This window comes from Garra rufa, chromosome 24 (genome assembly GCF_049309525.1).
Source record: "Garra rufa chromosome 24, GarRuf1.0, whole genome shotgun sequence".
In the NCBI taxonomy this organism is placed as follows: domain Eukaryota; kingdom Metazoa; phylum Chordata; class Actinopteri; order Cypriniformes; family Cyprinidae; genus Garra; species Garra rufa.
Genome location: NC_133384.1, coordinates 20,804,573 through 20,824,874, shown reverse-complemented (window position 1 = coordinate 20,824,874; position 20,302 = coordinate 20,804,573). Strand labels below are relative to the sequence as shown.

Sequence of the window (20,302 nt, the reverse complement as noted above, 5' to 3'; positions counted from 1 at the left end):
AAAATTTAATAAAAACAATTAATTAAAATATGATCAATTAAATTAAAAATTAATAAAAGCTATTCAGAAAAAAAAAAAAAAAAAATATATATATATATATATATATATATATATATATTTTGTGTGTGTGTGTGTGTGTGTGTGTGTGTGTGTGTGTGTGTGTGTGTGTGTGTGTGTGTGTGTGTGTGTGTGTGTTTTATATAAATATAAATTTATAGATTTATATAAAACACAACAATTACTAAACTTTAAATAAAAAAAGAATAAATAAAAAAGGCCAAAGAAATAAAATTGAATAAAAACTACAAAAAAATTAAATTAGAAATTATTGAAAAACTAAACAGACTATATATAAAAACATAAAAAAACTAAAATGACAAAAAACAACAAAATAAAAAAATAACATTTTAATACAATTAAATTGAAAAAAAAAACTGATTCAAAATATGATTATATAATTATAAATAATAATATTCAATATGTAATTATAACTAATAATAATTAGCTTTGTTTAAGATTAATATTTTTATTCATGTTGCGTCGTATTTGCAGAAAGAACATTTGTAATGTAATGAAAGATTTATGTTTGAAATAATTGCTGTTCTTTTAAACAAACTACCAAAAATTAAATAAAATGTAAAAAATACAATTAAAAATTAATAAAAACAGACTATATAAACCAATATAAAAAACTAAAATTGACAAAAACAACGAAATGGCTAAACTTTAAATAAAATTAAAATAAAAAATATAAAAATAAAAACTGTTGCCAAGGACAGAAAAATAAAGTTGAATAAAAATGATAAAAAAAAACTTAATTCAAATGTAAAGAAAATTACTTTACAAATTATTTTTAAAAAATATACAGACTATATTATATTAACAAATAAACTAAAAATGACAAAAAAAAATTGATAAACTTATATATATAAACTTATATATAATTATAACTAATATTTAGCTTTTTAAGAATATGCATTGTATTTGCAAAAAGGGCATTTGTAATGTTATGAAAGATTTATGCTTTAAATAATTGCCATTGTTTTGAACTGAAATGTTTAAACGGTAGTGTATATATATTTGTAATTTAAGCATTTATGCATAGATCTATAAATACTGGGTATTTAATTTTGCATTTCCTCTCTTTGTAGCTGTAGACCATCATTTAATATTCACTTCATGTTAATCTTTGAAGACACTGTTAAATGTAATTTTTAGCACATTTTAAAATGAATACAAATTTAATTGTATTGTTAAAAATGTTTATTTTCATTTATTTTTAATTAAATGTAATTAAATTATATTTACACACAATTTTTGGTTTTAAAAAAATGATTAGTTAGTGATCAGAATATAAAAATAATGCACTAGTTTCTTATAGCATGTTTAAAAGTGGATTTAGTGTATTCTCCTTTGGTATTCTATGCTATGAGTGCATATTGCAGAGCAGAATGATAGACCAGAGATTCGGGATGATATATAGGCACAGACTGTATTAGGGTGTGGAGAACAGCTGTTTTCAGCCACTAAAGCAGGTCTGCCAGGCCATTTCCACCTCCAACTTGAACTAGGTCTAAACCATCCAACACTCATTTGTCTCTGCTGTATGAAGCTCTTACAGGGAATTTAGTGTAATTAAGGTAATTGTGCTGTTGTGCTTAATTTAATATAAATGAATTTTAAGTTAAAGGTGCCCTTTGCAATATTCATTCTTTATTTAGCTCACGCCGTTCTCAGAATGATAAAATCCTGTTGTGTTTTCCATCGACCCCTAAGGGAGAGCTGTTTAGTCTCATGCCGTTCATTCAGATCCTCTGATCTTTGCAGTGCGTGACTTGTGGAAAAGCCTTTAAAAAGCTGTGGTCTTTACACGAACACAACAAGATTGTCCACGGATATGCCGAGAAGAAGTTCTCTTGTGAAATCTGTGAAAAGAAGTTCTACACCATGGCACATGTCCGGAAACACATGGTTGGTGAGTATTGGGTCATTTACTGGGTTATTACTTTACTCACTTTAATCTCTTTCCAAACCCTTCTTGTTTCTTGTTTCTCACAGTTACACAGTTCATTTTTTCCTTTAAAGAATGTCCATTCTGTTAAAGTAAATAGTTCACCTAAAAAAATGCTTAATTTACTCACCCTCAGGCCATCCAAGCCTTGCTCTTGCTCAATAATGGATCCTCTGTAGTGAATGGGTGCCGTCAGATTAAGAGTTAACACAGCTGATGAAAACAAGTCCTCTATTCATAATATTGCTTTCTCTAGTAAGTAAGTCGTCTCTTCTGAATCAGGAGAGAAATATGCACAGATAAAGCACAGTTTACAAGTAAAACAGTCCTTAAAAATTCTAAACAATATGTTGGTGGGTTTTGATGTGAGTGGACAACAGAAGATGGACTTTTTCACTGGAAGAAGTGTTATTTTGGCCAAAAGCGGTGGTTTAAAGTCAAAATGCCTCAAAGATATATATTTTTTAACAAACACAGTTTTTCACTTGACAAGTTGTTAATAGATGGACTCTATAGTCATGTGGATTATTTGTGGATTATTGTGATGTTTTGATCAGCAGTCTGGACACTTCTGACGGCACCCATTCATTTCAGAGCATCCATTGGTGAGCAAGTCTTGAAATACTAAATTTCTCCAAACCTGTCTCCAAAACTCATCAAAATCTTGGATGGCCTGAAGGCAAATTTGTATTTTTTGGTTGAACTATTTCTAATGACAAATAAATGGCTTTGTGCGAGGAAGAGAATTAAATTTGAAAAAGTATTAATTGAATACATCACTCTTTTGAGTCAGATCTTTACAATGAATCAGTTTGTGTACACTACCAGTCAAAAGTTTTTGCACAGTAAGAAATCTCTTCTGCTCACCAAGCCTGCATTTATTTGATCCAAAGTACAGCAAAAACAGGAAAATGTTAATATATTTTTAATATTTAAAATAACTCTTATCTATTTTAATATATTTTAAAATGTAATGTATTTCTGGGTGTCACATGATCATTCAGAAATCATTCTAATATTCTGATTTTCTGTTCAAAAAACATTAATTTTTATTATTATTATGTTAAAAACAGCTGAGTAGATTTTTTTCAGGTTTCTTTGATCAATAAAAAGAATCTGAAATCTGAAATAGAAATCTTTTGTAACATTATAAATGTCTTTATTATCACTTTCGATCAATTTAAAGCATCCTTGCTAAATAAAAGTATTATTTTTTTATAATTCCTTTCCCAAAAGAAAAAATATACTGAATGATATGGTGTATAATGTTACAAAACCCTTTTTTATTTAAGATAAATGGATCTCTCCTGAAGAATCCTGAAAAAAATTTACTCAAATGTTTGAAAATTGATAATAATAATAATAGTACAGCAAATCAGCATATTAGATTTATGTGACACTGATTAAGACAGGAGTAATGATGCTGAAAATTCAGCTTTGATCACAGAAATAAATTACATTTTAAAATATATACAAATAGAAAGCAGTTATTTTAAATAGTAAAAATATTTCACAATATTACTGCTTTTGCTGTATTCTGGATCAAATAAATCCAGGCTTGCTGGGCAGAAGATACTTCTTTAAAAAACAAAAAATCCTACTGTCCAAAAACTTTTGACTGCTAGTGTATTTCACAAAACAGTATGGATGATCTGTCTCAACTGAAGCCTCTGCTTTGCAGGCAACAGGCCACAGCTTTAAACTTTATCCTCATCCGCGTTGTGCATTACATTAACAAATGAACTCATGGATCCATTTTAACATCAAAGACTACCTCCGGCTGTCACAGCTAGGTGGCAGTCAAGATGCTTTGAAATACAGCAGCCCTGTCATATGCACAAAGACATATTGTTGTGTAAATTAACCTCCAGGCAGATGTAATACAGCACACCCTGGCCTTCATACCATACGGTACTTTCATCTCCTGAAGCTTGATCTTCCCAGAGCTTGGTCCAGCACAATAGTGAAATACCCAGCTCTGTTTTGAGCAGGGGAAAAGAACCGCTCTGACCTTGCGTTACCATCCAGAACAGACTAAGCCGAGGACAGAGGCTGTATTGTTTAATCTGCCCTCAGAGCAGAGAGGAAATATCTTATCTAGAAGTGCTTCCTTCTACCAGAACCCACTCAGTTGTCTGCAAGGCAACAAGTTACACTTGCTCATCTCACATTGACAACAGAGTGTGTGCAGTTATAACGCAGTGTTTTATTTTAAACTAAACCGTGTCAAAAACGCTCTTGCTGTCCTTTAAATTATTATCAGTTAATTGTTACTCGGAGCATTCTGAGGCAAACAAGAGCAGACGCCATTTTTAAAGAAGACCTATTATGCCTCTTTTTACAATATGTAAAATAAGTTTGAAGTGTCCCCAGAATGTGTCTGTGAAGTTTCAGCTCAAAATACCCCACAGATCATTTATTATGTCATTTTGAAAATGCCTATTTTGAGTGGAAGCAGAAACATGCTGTTTTCATGCATGACTCTTTAAATGCAAATGAGCTGCTGCTCCCCGCCCCCTTTTCCATAATAGGGCTGTGCCTTTACAGCTTGTACCTCAGATACTCTGCTAAAAAACATCAGTTTGGTTTTGATTATCATGTCTATCGCACTGAAATGAGTACTAAACTAAGTTCTCTTTCATGTCTTATTGCGCTTAAACTGTCAAATATACACAAGTTTATGTTAAAAACACACGAGTTATAAAAACAGTCGGTTATGTCTGTGAAGATAAACAGCTGGGAAAGAAATTGCATGTTTATATTAGATCTGTGTGGCATCAGCGTAATATACAGGAAATAAATCTAGAAATCCACTGCTCTCTTGTCTCCTCTGAGGCTGGAATTCTAAATAGTGTTCTTTGTTCATCTGTGCAGCCAAAGACAGAACATTTAGCATGCTTTGCTCGAACTTTCGCCATGGCGTTAGAACTGCGAAAAGAAAATGGCGGCACCATGGGTGGAAACGTGCAGATAAAGAGGCGGTAATATTATAATAAGATCCCCTTCCTACGTCACAGCGGGAGTGAAATCTGAGTGGCTTGTTTTTTCACATGCTTGTGGAGAAAAGGCTTACCAAAACAAATTTACTGGGTTGTTTTGTTTTTCATGTTTTCTGGGTTGGTAGATGCACTGGAGAGCTGATTAAACGCTTAAACATGGAAAAAGTCAGATTTTCATGATATGTCACCTTTAAAATAAGATTTTCATCTGTTTTTTTGTTGCAGCTCATACTAAGGACATGCCGTTCACTTGTGAAACTTGTGGCAAGTCCTTCAAACGCAGCATGTCTCTTAAAGTGCACTCTCTGCAGCACTCTGGAGAAAAGCCCTTCAAGTGCGAGGTGAGTTCAGTCATGCGGGTTATCAGTTGTAGGCCCCAGAGATTCAGGTATCGCATTTTGTCTTTTTCTCAGAAAAAATGTAGTTTCCCTTTAGTTCCCACAAGTATCTTATCAGAGTGACCACCCTTATATTTACAAAGGCTGTATTCATTTTTTTGTAAAAACAGTAATATTGTTAAATATTATTAAAATGAAAAACATGTATAATCGTTTTCAATTTTTTTCTATTATATACACAACCAGTCAAAAGTTTTTGAACAGTAAGGTTTTTAATGTTTTTTAAAGAAGTCTCTTCTGCTTACCATGCCTGTATTTATTTGATCCAAAGTACAGTAAAAACAGTCAAATTTTGAAATATTTTTACTATTTAAAATAGCTGTTTTCTGTTTGAATATATTTGAAATGTAATTTATTCCTGTGACTTCAAAGCTGAATTTTTAGCATCATTACTCCAGTCACATGATCCTTCAGAAATCATTGTAATATTCAGATTTTTGCTCAAAAACAGCTGAGTAGATTTTTTTCAGGTTTCTTTGATGGATAGAAAATTCCGTAAAATAGCATTTATCTGAAATACAAAACTTTTGTAACGTTATAAATATCTTTATCATCACTTTTGATCAATTTAAAGCATCCTTGCTAAATAAAAGTATTAGTTTTTATAATTCCTTTTAAAAAAACAATTATTCTGACTATATGACAAGCTTTTGAATGGTATAGAGTATAATAATACAAAAAACTTTTTATTTTAGACTTTTTGTTCATCAAAGAATCCTGAAAAAAAATGTACTCAATGGATTTAAATATTAATACTAAAAATGTTTCTTGAACAGCAAATCAGCATATTAGAATGATTTCTGAAGTATCATGTGACACTGAGGACTGGAGTAATGATGCTGAATATTCAGCTTTGATCACCGGAATAAATTACATTTTAAAATATATTAAAATAGAAAGCAGTTATTTTAAATAGTGAAAATATTTCACTATATAACTGCTTTTGCTGTATTTTTTGGGTCAAATAAATGCAGGCTTGGTGAGTATTTTAAAGCATTTTAGTGCATTTTAAAATGTAATTTATTCCTGTAATCAAAGCTAAATTTTCAGCATCATTACTCCAGTCTTCAGTGTCACATAATCTTTCAGAATAATATCTTTCAGCAATATGCTGATTTGCTGCTTAAGAAACATTTCTTATTATTAATGTTGATAACAGTTGTGCTGCTGTGTGAATAAAATGTATTTCTTTGATCCAGTGTCCAATATTTGTCATTTTATAATTTCTGACTTTTTAAAGACTCTAACTTTTAAAGACACGTTTTTATCCCAAATAGATTAAGTCCTAAGACTTCAGACACAGGAACACATGTAAATTATAATCTACTGTATATGATTTCTGCTTATGTTTCTGCTTATGCTGTAGAACTGCAGTGAAAGATTCCAGTACAAATACCAGCTGAGGTCACATATGAGCATCCATATCGGACACAAGCAGTTCATGTGCCAGTGGTGTGGGAAAGACTTCAACATGAAGCAGTACTTCGATGAACACATGAAGACCCACACTGGTGAGAATCACCACTTTGGAATCCATCATAATCACAGTCAACACAATAGTAATATATGATTATTTATATTGCAAACAATTATAATAATTAATATAAATATATTAAATATTTATGCATAGACAGCAATGCAACTGACATATTCAAGGCCCAGAAAGGTAGTAAGGACATCATTCAAATAGTCCATGTGACATCTGTGGTGCGACTTCAAATATCAAAAGTATCTTAATTTGAGTTCTGAAGATGAACAAAGATTCTTACAGGTTTGGAACAACATGAGGGTGAGTAATTAATGACAGAATTTAATTTTTTTGGCTGAACTATCCCTTTAAAAATGTTTAATAAAAATAATATATTTTCAATCCAAGTTCTTCCATCTGTTTGTCTGTTTCAGGAGAGAAACCATATATCTGTGAGATCTGTGGAAAGAGCTTCACAAGCCGGCCCAACATGAAACGGCACCGCCGCACTCACACCGGCGAGAAGCCGTACCCCTGTGACGTCTGCGGACAACGTTTCCGCTTCTCCAACATGCTCAAAGCCCACAAGGAGAAGTGCTTCCAGGTCACGAACCCCATGGTATCTGATACCACCAACCTTGTGGCCCTGAACCCTACGTCAACTGATATGAACTCACCGGCAAGTCAGTTACCCAGCCACCCCATGACCCCTCCCAGTGAGGCGTCCAGTCTCCACCAGGTCAAGTCGCTCTCACTACCCTTCGTTCACTCTATCGTAGGTCTTCCATCTCCCCCGGCCCTCTTTTCCACTGAAAGGGTTAACTCCAGTAACAACTAGTTTTGAATATAGGGTTGAAGTCCCTTGTCTGAAACCCAAAGCTTGCAGTAGCTCCCATGAGCTTTTTTGATTCACATCTAATGTGAATCACTCTCATAGGGGTTTCCAAACATCCAGAGTGAGGTCTAAGACCTCCAGCGGTGTTTGAACAGTGTGTGACACTGAATATTCCTTTTAAACTGTGCAAATTTTCACTTATCTTATTCTCATAGAGATATTTTATATACTGTTCAAATAAGCTTCTCGTATTACAGAACGAAAACAAGTGTTCTCATTATTTTTGTTGTCTTTTAATGCGTTTTTGTGAGCTACAGGATTAGCATTTAGCATCGCATTTCCGCTTTTCACATGCTCTTGCCATAGACGTTACGCTTTGTCGTTCCCATTAGCTACTGTACGCAATATATATACGTACTGAACTCACAGCAGAGGGCGCTGTGGGTCACAAGCATTCGTGTGAAGTTTCAGAACAGCTCTTCAGCCAATAAACATGTAGCAGCTGTGCCCCCCTGCCATAACCAAATCCAGATGTATTGCAGTAACCAAATCCTGTTAGCTTATATGTTATTACTGAATATGAAATGTATAATCACTCCAGCACCTTATTTTTAATCGTAGATGTGTTTATATCGTCCTGTCTTTTTCGTATCCTGAAAGTTTCAAGTTTTATCACATGGGCTCCTCTGCGTATTTGCTGAGGTTTGTTTTTTGAAGCATCTGTGCAGGGCACAGAAGAGACAGATGGATTGTGTCAAAGGTTATATGTAGCAAAGGCATTTGAGAATAATTGATGTTTGATACTGGAACAGTTGGAACAGTTCACCCAAAATTAAAATATGCTGAAAATTTCTTCTAGTAGGAGATGATTTAGTTTAATTATCAGAACAGATTTGCAGAAATTTACCATTGCATCATTTGCTCACCAAAGGATCCTTTGCAGTGAATGGGTGCCGTCAGATCAAGAATCCAAACACCTGATAAAAACATCACAATAATCCACAAGTGATCCAAACCTCTCCAGTACATCAATTAATGCCTTGTGAAGTGAAAAAATGTGTATTTCTAAGAAACAATTCCATCATTATGTTTTTTATCTTTAAATTGTCACTTCTGGGCAAAATACCAGTCCATAATCCATAATGACGCTTCCTTCAGTGGAAAAGTCCATCTCCTGTTCCCCTCTCACATAAAAAAAGCTGAAGCAAACAGAAAAAAACATAGTTTTGGACTTTTTTTCACTTGATCTCTGCATATTTCTCTGCTGATTCAGACGGCACCCATTCTCATTCAGTCTAATTCTGAGAGCACCCATTCAGTGAGCATGTGATGTAATCATTTCGATGTATAAACAAACTCTACATCCTGGGTGTTTTGAAGCTGAGTACATTTTCAGCAAATTTTCATTTTTGGGTGAACTATTTCTTTAAGAAACTTTTTATTATTTAAAAAAATCCCAAAGAAGGATATTTAACTTTTTTTCTTTCTTTTTTCTCAACATTTTTTTTTTAAACTTCCAGAGCACTTTACTCTCAGTGTTGGCCATATGTGTAATGGCAAAATCTGAAACGCCTAAACCACTTGTGAAGAAATGAGTGTGAAAAGGAGTGTGTTTTATTTGCACGGAGGCAATATCAAATCTGGATGAACACCAGGGTGTGTTTGGTTCAAAAGTAGTTTTGTGTTGAATGTCTGAAATGCTTTATGGTACATCAAGCAGGTTTATCAGCTATTTTGTACATTGATTTATCAGTCATCATTAATGCTTTCACTATTTTATGATGGTTTTGAATGACAGACAGCCGGAATTTTTTTTTATTTTTTATTTTGCACCCTAAAAATGTAATTATGTAGCAAACTATTAGACTGGCTTTCTGGGACTTGTGTACACTGTAAGATGGCGCAGTCAAGAGGCCACATAGAATCTGAAGAGTTTATAGAAAATTTGTACAAAAAAAACAAAAACAAAACAATTCCTTACCCAATGTCAGAGAGAATTTATATAGACAAAATATAGTTCAAGAAAACACTCTAACAGCTCTAGCAGCAGTCAAATGTTGTAGCTATAATAGGTATTATCCAATATATATATATTAAATATATATATATAAATATATATATACATACACACACAAACATATATGATATATATAAATATACATAGTCTGTAAATAAATTCTGTTTCCTGTCAGTTTTTGTTTAATCACTTTTCTTTGTTTACAGCCTTTATAGAGTCAACTGAATGTGATGAGATGTGGAGGTCAGCACTCATGAAAGAAATTGCAAGATACAAATAAGCTTATATATGAGGAATAAGCTCTAAATTTGTTCTTACCTCTAACTTAAATCTTACCTTACTTTGTTCACCTTAGATCAATCATCTTCCTGGGTTAAAGGAAACCCCAGGTATTAATACTTGTATGGCTTAATATAGCATAAAATATACAAAAAAAATTAGGCTATTTAAAAAATTCACATAGTTTTATACATATTTTGGACTATGGGGATGCAAATTATTTAGATTTAGTCAAATGGTTGCAGTCAGTGAGATAATGGTGCTACCTTTTGCTATTTTTACCACAACACAACTCAGAAAAAATAAAATACTGATACAGTGCCGTATTTTGCGACTTTTGGGTGTAATTTTCAGTCGCAGGGCAACAAGAGAAACAATGTAAGTCTTCACTGCTTTCCTAGTGATAAAAAGAGGAGAAAGATGCCTGTGGACGAATAAAACTTCCTAAAGACCTGCGTCTTTGTTCTCTCCACTTCAGACCTAATGCCTTTGAGGCTTTTAGTAGACCACAGCTACTGAAAGAGCTTACAAACGGCAGAGACAAGAAACGCTAGATGCCAACCTAACAGGATGTAAACATGCAATGCTTGCCATGACGCCGCAGCCACTAAAGGAGTTTTTCAGTGCGGATTTCACTCCATATCCAGAGGCGCATAGACCCTTGATTGATGGTACGGCATTTGCACTGTAAAAAGTTTTCACCAGTTTCAACTTAAAAACGTTAAAAAAGTTTAGCAGCTGCCTTGTTAAGTTACATCAACTCATTTTTAATAAGTTAAAATGACTTGTAGTTTTAAGATGATTAACTTAAAAACCTAAGTTCAGCAGCTGCCTTAAAATTTTAAGTTGAATCTGTTGAAAACTTTTTACAGTGTGGTTTCAACCTATATCCATCGCTCATATCCTGTGGTCATCACATCAATAGTTTATTTTCCAAGTTGTGTAGCGGTAAAAATACCAATAGGTAGCTTCAGTAGCTCACAGAGTGCAACCATATGACATCATTGAAATAATGGCGCCCCCACAGTTCAAAACATGTATAAAACGATGTCGATTTTTTAAATATCGTAAATCTTTTTAATGGATTTTCTACTACATATTTCAGTAAGAGATATCATTTACGTTATACTAACCCATACAAGTTTTAATACCCGGGGTTCCCTTTAAGAAAACTCAGCTTAATGCAAGTAATAGCAAGTGTTTTTAAATGGTATGTGTTTCTTTAATAGTTTTTGAAAGTACCAGCAGAATAGTCAGTTAAAGGGATATCTTACCATGAAAATGTAAATTCCGTTACCATTTACTTATCCTCTTATCGTTTGAAATGTATTACTTTATTTCTTCACAGACGGTGCGAGTAATTATGGAAAAGCGTTGGCACCATGGAATAAAAAATAAAAAAATAATAGCAATTCTTGTTGGGAAAAGTTACTTTTAAAAGTAATGGATTATAATATTGCGTTACTCACTAAAAAGTAACTAATTATGTTACTTTTAATGAAAAGTAATGCGTTACGTTACTTTTGCGTCATTTTTTACAATTTGGGCAGGGCGTGCTTGTTTGTTTTAAATATAAAAAGTTATATTTTTGGCAAATGTAAAAGCCCTTTCACACTAAAAGCCAAAGGCTGAAAGCAAAGTAAATTCACAACTGTATAGTACAAGTTCAGCACTTTTCAGCAGTAAAAAAAGGAGAACAAGCCTTGAGTAATTTCTGCTTATTAGTATGGTTGAATTGGATCATTGAAGGTACATTAAATTATATTTGTATTATTTAACATACTGAATTATTATTCTAGTGCTAAAGTAACACCTTATTCCCGATTTCTCTCAAAATGGAGACAGGAGAGCTTTCATTCAATAAATGGGGAAAAAAAGTAACTAGCATTACTTATTTAAAGGTTGTATCAGCGATTTCTAGCCTAAAACATAAAGTGTAAATTTCAGCTGACCTTTCTTCATGATCCGCTCGCTGCCTGCCCCATAAATTGTCTGTGAAAAAAACGCGTCTCTCTGGTCAGCCTAGGGTCCGAGATATGCCAAAAAAACAATCGGTGCTACCAACCTTTCCACAGATAAACAAACAGTGTTCCAACCAATCAGCGTCAGGGGTTTGGTGTTGTGGACTTTCCTACTGGTGCTAGGATGTGAGGGAGGCGGAGCGAAAGTCCACAACACCAAACCCCTGACGCTGATTAGTTGGAACACTGTTTGTTTATCTGTGGAAAGTTTGGTAGTGCCGATTGTTTTTTTTGGCATATCTCGGACCCTAGGCTGACCAGAGAGACGCGTTTTTTTCACAGACAATTTATGGGGCAGGCAGCGATCGGATCGTGAAGAAAGGTCAGCTGAAATTGACACTTTATGTTTTAGGCTAGAAATCGCTGATACAACCTTTAAGTAAGTAACTCAGATATTTTATTGTAAATTAAAAAGTAATGTTACTTTATTAGTATCTTGACAAAAGTAATCCGATTACTCGGATTACTCGCATTATTTGTAATGCGTTATCCCCAACACTGATAGCAATTACCTATTTTATTTTTACTTGTGAGGAAAAAGTCATAATTGAGTTTATATCTCGCACGTCTGAGAGCCACAGTCTGAATTGTGAGATTAAAAAGCAATAACTTTTTTTTTTTATTAAAAAAAATCAAATTGGCTTCCATAATTAATAGCGGAATGCTCAATCAGCTACATAAGTAAATGATGAGGGCATTTTTATTTTTGGCTAAGGTATCCCTTTAAGGTTGAAATGATAATGTAGAAGTTATAAGTTGCTAGAATCAATATTAAAAAGCTGAACAGCTGAAAACTGAACAGACATAACATGCTAGGTGTCTCTTGTAACACAGTACAGTACTTTTGTTAAAAATTAGAGCTAGAGAAATTGACATAATGATTATCTCTGTAACTGAATTTCAGTTTGTCGGACATAACCAGCTTATCGTGAAGGCACTATAACAAATCTGCCTTAAGTTATGAAATAGAGTTGCCATGATCATGAATGTGTAGATTGAAATTACGGTGGCATGATTGACGTTCACCAGGAGGACATTTTTTAGAAAATTTGGTAGAAATTCTGCAATAATGTCAAGCCAGATGATGATTGTTCAATTGGCCTGGTTTTGCCACGGATTGAGTACAGTTTGTGTTCCTTACATGTTTTTCAGTGTCATATTGCACCCAAAAGTGTCCTCAAAGACTTGAGGAAGCTTGTTTTTTAAACCCCTGTTAATATATTTAAACACGTTTCATCTAATTTTCTTTATTTAAATATTATAAACTCCCCCTGAAAGCTTTCTAAGATGCACATAGCACTTGTATTATGGTCTTATCATGATTTGAATGCCAACCGAATTCCCTTTTTACTTAATATTTTTGTCTGCACTTTATTTGAATATTAAAATTGTGGTACAAGGATACTGCTGAATGCTTTTTGTTACGCCCATCTTAATTTTCCTTTCTTCGTTAAACTAAAGTCTTATTCTATTTTATGTGAAGTGAACTTGCACAGAGGTGAATAAACCTCCATCTCTGGAGATATTGTAGTGTGATGTAAAAGGCCATTGAAGAGCTAAATGATTTCGTGCAGAATTTGTGAGGGAGAGAAAAAGTTGGAAGTCTTTACATTTTTTTTGTGTATTTTGCATAGCGTGTATTTCTAGTTTGCTGCTTATTCAGAAAGATTTGGGATGTTTGTGGCCTTCTTGTTTTTTTACTTTTTAAATGTGTATATTTAAGTGGTCTTGGAATGAAAGCAAGATTTATATTACGAAGGATTTGTCTGTTATTTTAGTTCTGGTGTGTGCTATCCTTTGTAATAAATAATAAGCGATAGCAAAAGATGATTTGCACTTCAGACTTTGGGTAGTTTTTCTTATCGTCTGTTTAATTTTTTTTAAGAAACCACTCACCGTGCAGTTATTTTGAAACCAAATTCAAGAAATATTTTCACTTAACTAGTACCTAACATGTAATACTCGAACTTACCCATACTTTCAATGTATTAAACCAATCATGAGTGTGACTGTTCCTACGTTTTCTATAATTCTATAAACTAGTATGTCTTATTTAACTTTGTGTACATGCAGTTGGCAGTCATGCCAGTCCTGTCAGCAGAATACTAAACAATACAAGGACTAGAGTCTAGCGGTGCTAATAAAATGAGGCTGTATTTTATGTCATTTATTGTACCGGGTAGTATTTATTGTCTGTAATAAAACAAAATAAAATGCAAATTTCAATAGTGAACTAAATGAAACATCACCCCAAGCATTTTTGTGTTTGTTTTTACTCACAAATGTCACTTTAACAACAAATTTAAAAAAGTACACAACATAACAAAAAGCTATAATAAATGCATAATAAAATTGTTCAGAAACAGCATTGTTTTGACAATATCTGTGCTTGTTCTCTCTGTTCCAAAAGAGAAAGTTGAATGTTGAATATCAAATTCACTTCCATGGAATGAGTTTGCAAACAGATGTTTTGTCCTCTAATGTTTCATGCTGGTTCAGACTTGGTTTCACTTTGTCCCACACTATAATCAGCATACGTGAGTTTGTACCTTCTTTCCATTTTGGTACACTGAATCATTTGACAACAACGGTGTAGTCTCACATTTTAGTGAGTCGAAGAGTGTTAAGACGAACTCCCAGAACTGTTGCACCAGATGCATATTGTATTTCCCTTAGTATGCCGTTCCATTTCCTCTCGCCCTCATCATACCTGTGAACAAACATGTTTTTGTTTTATGTGAACATACAGTTGATGTCAAAAGTTTACATACACCTTGCAGAATCTGCAAAATGATAATTATTTTAACAAAATAAGAGGAATCATATAACATTTTCAGCATTTTTGTGTATTTGAACCCTTTCCAACAATGACTGCATAATTTTGAGATCCATCTTTTCGCACTGAGGAACTCATGCAACTATTACAAAAGGTTCAAATGCTCACTGATGCTTCAGAAGGAACAACGATGCATTAAAGGAGTAGTTCACTTTAAGAACAAAAATTTGCAGATACTCACCCCCTTGTCATCCAAGATGTTCATGTCTTTCTTTCTTTAGTCGTAAAGAAATTATGTTTTTTCAGGATTTCTCTCCATATAATGGACTTCTATGGTGCCCCCGAGTTTGAACTTCCAAAATGCAGTTTAAATGCAGCTTTAAAGGGCTCTAAATGATCCCAGCCAAAGAAGAAGGGTCTTACCTAGCAAAACAATCGGTTATTTTATAAAAACGTTTACAATTTATATATATTTTTAATCTCTACACAGAGTACACACAGAGCTAGACAACACGAGCATTTGAGGTTAAAAGGTATATAAATTGTAAAAAAAAAAATTTTAGAAAATAACCAATCGTTTTGCTAGACGAGCGAGAAGTTCCTTCTTCCCTTGGCTGTGATTGTTTAGAGTCATTTGAAGCTGCATTTTGAAAGTTCAAACTCGGGGGCACCACAGAAGTCCATTATATGGAGAGAAATCCTGAAATGTTTTCCTCAATAAACATAATTTCCTTACGACTGAAGAAAGAAAGTCATGAACATCTTGGATGACAAGGGGGTGAGTACATTATCTGTAAAAAAAAAAATTCTAAAAGTGAACTATTCCTTTTAAGAGCCAGGGGGTGAAAACTTTTGAACAGAATGAAGATGTGTACATTTATTCTTATTTTGCCTAAATATCATGTTTTTTCATTTAGTACTGCCCTTTAGAAGCTACAGAAGATACTTACATGTTTCCCAGAAGACAAAAAAATAAGTTCAATTTACCCTGATCTTCAAATTCTAAAAGTTTTCACCCCCGGCTCTTAATGCATTGTGTTTTCTTCTTAATTGTGCTCTACGCAATTCCATCCGAGGACTAAGGGTCTTATCTAGAGAAATTATTGGTTATGGTCTAAAAAATAAAAAAAATGTGTATACTTTGTAACTACAAATGCTTGTCTTGCACAAGCTCTGCGATGCGCGTCTATGACTTCACGCATGACGTAATCATGTTGGAAAGGTCACACATGGTTAGTTCTTCGTCTTTGTACTCCAGTTCAAAAAGGTTTAGGGTATGGCGAAAAACTCAATCTCATTTTCTCCTTCAACTTCAGAATCACCTGACATCATTGTTTTACCTTTTTTGTAAAGGGCATTTGACTTTCTTTGCACGTTCACTTTGTAAACACTGGGTTGGGTACTTTAGCCTAACGTGATTATGTAATGCGTGTAAGTCGAGCTAGTGCAAGATGAGCATTTGTGGTTAGTTGTGGTTTTTTCACAAAATAAACGATTGTTTTGCTAGATAAGACCCTTATTCCTTGGCAGGGATCGTGTAGAGCCCTTTGAAACTGCAATTTGGACCTTCAAACCATTGAAGTCCACTAAATGAAGAAAAGGCCTGGAATGTTTTCCTCAAAAATCGACTGAAGAAAGAATGACATGAACATCTCGGATGACATGGGGGTGAGTAAATCATCAGGAAATTTTTATTCCTGATTGTAGTAGTCAATGGGTGCCTCACCTCCAGATGTCATTCATCTCCTGTGGCATTAGATCGTCGCTGTCCTCTTTGGGGAACATGGCAAATCCACCCACAGCGTAGAGGACGCCACCCACAGTGACCAGGCTAAGCGAACTACGTTCCTGGGGAAACTCTACAAACTCTGACCACCTGAAAAATAGACAGTGTTGAGGTAAATATTAGTTAAGATTGTAAGATTATGATAATAAGAGTGCATATATTTTATGTGGCCACACTTACTTGTTGGTTTTGATGTCGTAGACCTCAGCACCGCCTGTAAGGCCAGAGTCAGTCACACCAGCTGCCACATAGATCTTGTTTTTGTGAATTGTGACACCAAAGAGCGAGCGTGCAGTATTTAACGGAGCCAGATCCTTCCACTGACACTTTTTAGTGTCATACGCACACACTCTATTCAAGCACTCTCTGCAAAATAAGACAAAGTGTGTTTAAATTGAGAGACAGTGGCAGCCGTACTAGTAGCTATAATATTGAATGCATATAAACGCACTTGTTCTCTCCCTTTCCTCCAATTACATAGATTGTTTCATTATGGGACACTATTCCATGGCCATATACTGAGTAGGGAAGAGGATCTGACTCAGCCCATTTAAGATACCTTAAAAAAAAGCAGAAACAGTTTTTACTAATCAAGAAATTGCTAGTAAATTTAACAAATTACACATTATTACACAAAAGAATAAATAATTTAGTTTTACAGTGTATCTTTAAGGAATTCAGCAAACAAAAAACGACAAATGTAAAGCTGCATTGGTAAAGCATACTTACTGTCTGTCGTAAACCATGACTGTGTCTAGAACGTGTTCTCCTTCCTTCATTTCTTTCCCTCCAATAACAAAGATGAAGTTTTCTGCCTCGCCCATGCCAAACAGGAAGCGAGGAGAGGGAATGGGAGGCATGCCCATCCAGTCTGATGTTGCAGGATCAAACTGTCAAACATAATGACAATATATCATCCACTGTGTAATATGGGACAGTCTACTTGAGCATTTTCTAATAATTTAAAGATCCGATGAAATCTAAATTTGAGTTTTGTTGTTGTTTGTTTAGTGCATGTCTGTTAGCTTTAAAGTCATCCCCAGTAAACACAGAACAGTCCTTTAAAGGGATAGTTCACCCAAAACAAATTAAATTCTGTTATTAATTCCTCACCCATATGTTGTTCCAAACATGTAAAACCTTTTTTACATCTTTAGAACACAAATTAAGATATTTTGGATGAAATCATAGCTTTCTGACCCTGCATAGACAGCAGCTGTACTACCACGTTCAAGGCCTAGAAAGGTAGTAAAGACATCAATAAAATAGTCTATGTGACATCAGTGCTTCAACTTTAATTTTATGAAGCTACAAGAATATGAAAAGGTCAGAAGGCTCAGATTTCATTAAGAATAAACTAATTTGTTTTCCAAAGATGAACAAAGGTCTCACAAGAGGGTGAGTAATTAATGACAGAATTTTCATTTTTGGGTGAACTATCCTATTAATGTTAGGGCATGGTTCCTGTTAGGATATATGAAGAACCAATTACTAGTATTCTAGAAATAGGGTATTTTTGTGTGATAAGCTGCTTAAAATTTATATTATATATCTTTCCAACAATTGGTGTATGATTTTGAGATCCTTCTTTTCACACTTCACGATGCATTAAGAGCGGGGGGTGAAAACTTTTGCAATTTGAAGACCAGGGTGAATTTTAATTATTTTGTCTTCTTGGAAACATGTAAGTATCTTCTGAAGGGCAATACTAAATGAAAAAAACATGATATTTTGGCAAAATAAGAAAAATGTACACATCTTCATTCTGTTCAAATGTTTTCGCCCCTGGCTCTTAATGCATTGTGATTTCTTTCTGAAGCATCAGTGAGTGTTTGAACCTTCTGTAATAGTTGCATATGAGTCCCTCGGTCATCCCAAGTGTGAAAAGATGGATCTTAAAAACATGCAGTAATTGTTGGAAAGGGTTCAAATTCACAAAAATGCTGAAAAAAACAAAGAATTTGTGGGACCTAAAGGATTTTCTGAAGAACAGCAGGCAGTTTAACTATTCAGGACAAATAAAGGACTATCACTATACAATAAAAAAAAAAAAAGAAGCTGTGGATCATTTAGCTAACATTAAGAATCGAGTGTATGTAAACTTTTGAACTGGGTCATTTTTGAAATTCAGCAATTATAATCTTATTCAGGTCAGTACTAAAAAAAAATAACATGCATTTCGTTTGAACCCTATATTTTGGTAAAATAATTAACATTTTGCACATTCTGCAAGGTGTATGTAAACTTTTGACTGAATGAAAACTAGACTGTATGAAAGCAGTAAATGAATGAAAGTAGTCTTTTACCTGCAAAAAGTATGAATATATCTGTTCGTCTTTGCTCTGCTCATCAAAAAAGAGTCCACCTGCCACAAATATCTGATTTTCCTTTGTAACCAGACTGCAGTGGTTTTTAGGAATTTGGGTGGAGAGTGACGCCACAAAACAATCATTTCCTGTTGGGTCATAAGCCACAGACGCAGTGCCATTGATCAAGAAAATCAATTCTCTCAGGAACATCCCAAACCGCAGATTGTCATTCAAGATTCCTGGAAGTAGCTCCTCCTGCTCTTCTTCCTCCTCTTCATCTCCCTTCTTCTCTCCTTCCTCATCAGTGCTCTTTTTGCTGTTGGTCTTCTTGACTTCAGGAAGCTTCCCAGCATGGGCATCTTTGACCAATTGCAGTTTCTTGGTGATCTCTGGGTTCGAACTCAACCATTCGTGTTTCTCCACATTTTTGGCGAAGTAGTCCTCAGGAACCAGACGTAACCTGACGCAATCCAAAAGACCTGGTAGGTGATCCAGCCTATTCTCTTGGTCATGCCCAATCCACTTGATCAAAGCTTCAAAAACTTCTTGCTCTGTTTCTACATTCAAAGAATCCGATGCAATAACGGCTGCCAGTTCACTTGGAGTCAGTTGTAGGAATTCTTCATCCCGAGCAATTAACTGAAAGCGTTCACAAGCGAAGTTCCTCGCAGATATGGCGAGACGAGGACAATCCAACATGAGGCCTAGTCGAAAAATCGCCAAACAGTTGCTCAAACTCAATCTCTTTTGCAGGAACGAGACACATACGGTGAAAATCGAGGGGATCTGAAGCATGTTGGCCAGAGCGAAGATGTCTTGTACATTTTGCTCTGTCACATTGATGTTTGAGGTGTAGAGGTACTTCAAGATCATCCCCATGACTCCAGGCTCCACATCCTCTAATACAATCTCCTTCTTTTTACTCTCCTCCACACCTGATTTGAAGAAAGCTCTGAAGTATGAGCTGCAAGCAGCCAGGACCAACCGGTGGCAGGGAAACTCCTTGTCTTTGATCTTCAACACACAGTCAACCATCATATCACTCTCCAGAAGATCGTATAGACCATCCTGGAGCAGGGTTTGCTGGTACATCCGCGGCTCCTCCATGGGATCTATGGGTAAAGCCATATTGATCGTGTAGATTCCTGACAATCACAATGAAGTCAATGGTTAGTCCGGTGGTGTCTGTACCACACTTCTGTTACTGGCTGAAAAGAAGAGGCAGGGCTGAGTCAGTTTCGCTTTGCTGTCAGGACTTCAGGCTGCATCAGCTGTCCCAGTACTTCAAGCAAAATCCAACTGGGGGCTATTTATAGGTCCTTCACAAAGATGTGGAATCCATACTTGTACATGTGAAACACAACCCCCTGACCTGTGCAACAGCTGACACACTTCTGGGTGAG

At 34.7% G+C, this 20,302-nt stretch overlaps 2 protein-coding genes across 2 annotated transcripts in view; one reads left to right on the top strand and one right to left on the bottom strand.

The window, feature by feature from the left end:
• The window catches only part of zbtb47b (zinc finger and BTB domain containing 47b), a 39,424-nt gene extending 29,537 nt beyond the window's left edge, over nucleotides 1-9,887 (top strand). Inside the window, exons 4-7 of the mRNA XM_073830438.1 lie at nucleotides 1,828-1,975; nucleotides 5,236-5,351; nucleotides 6,775-6,919; nucleotides 7,311-9,887. Coding sequence (XP_073686539.1) covers nucleotides 1,828-1,975; nucleotides 5,236-5,351; nucleotides 6,775-6,919; nucleotides 7,311-7,714 — 813 coding nt within the window. The 3' untranslated portion in view covers nucleotides 7,715-9,887. The remainder of the gene's footprint in view (nucleotides 1-1,827; nucleotides 1,976-5,235; nucleotides 5,352-6,774; nucleotides 6,920-7,310) is intronic.
• Nucleotides 9,888-14,284: 4,397 nt separating this feature from the next.
• Nucleotides 14,285-20,135, bottom strand: klhl40b (kelch-like family member 40b). The gene is made up of 6 exons (XM_073830437.1): nucleotides 18,897-20,135; nucleotides 17,320-17,480; nucleotides 17,042-17,149; nucleotides 16,771-16,956; nucleotides 16,531-16,680; nucleotides 14,285-14,738 (listed from the first exon to the last, which is right to left on the bottom strand). The coding sequence occupies exons 1-6, from the start codon at nucleotides 20,025-20,027 to the stop codon at nucleotides 14,627-14,629; spliced, it is 1,848 nt and encodes a 615-aa protein (XP_073686538.1). The 5' UTR covers nucleotides 20,028-20,135; the 3' UTR covers nucleotides 14,285-14,626.
• Between the last annotated feature and the right edge of the window lie 167 nt (nucleotides 20,136-20,302).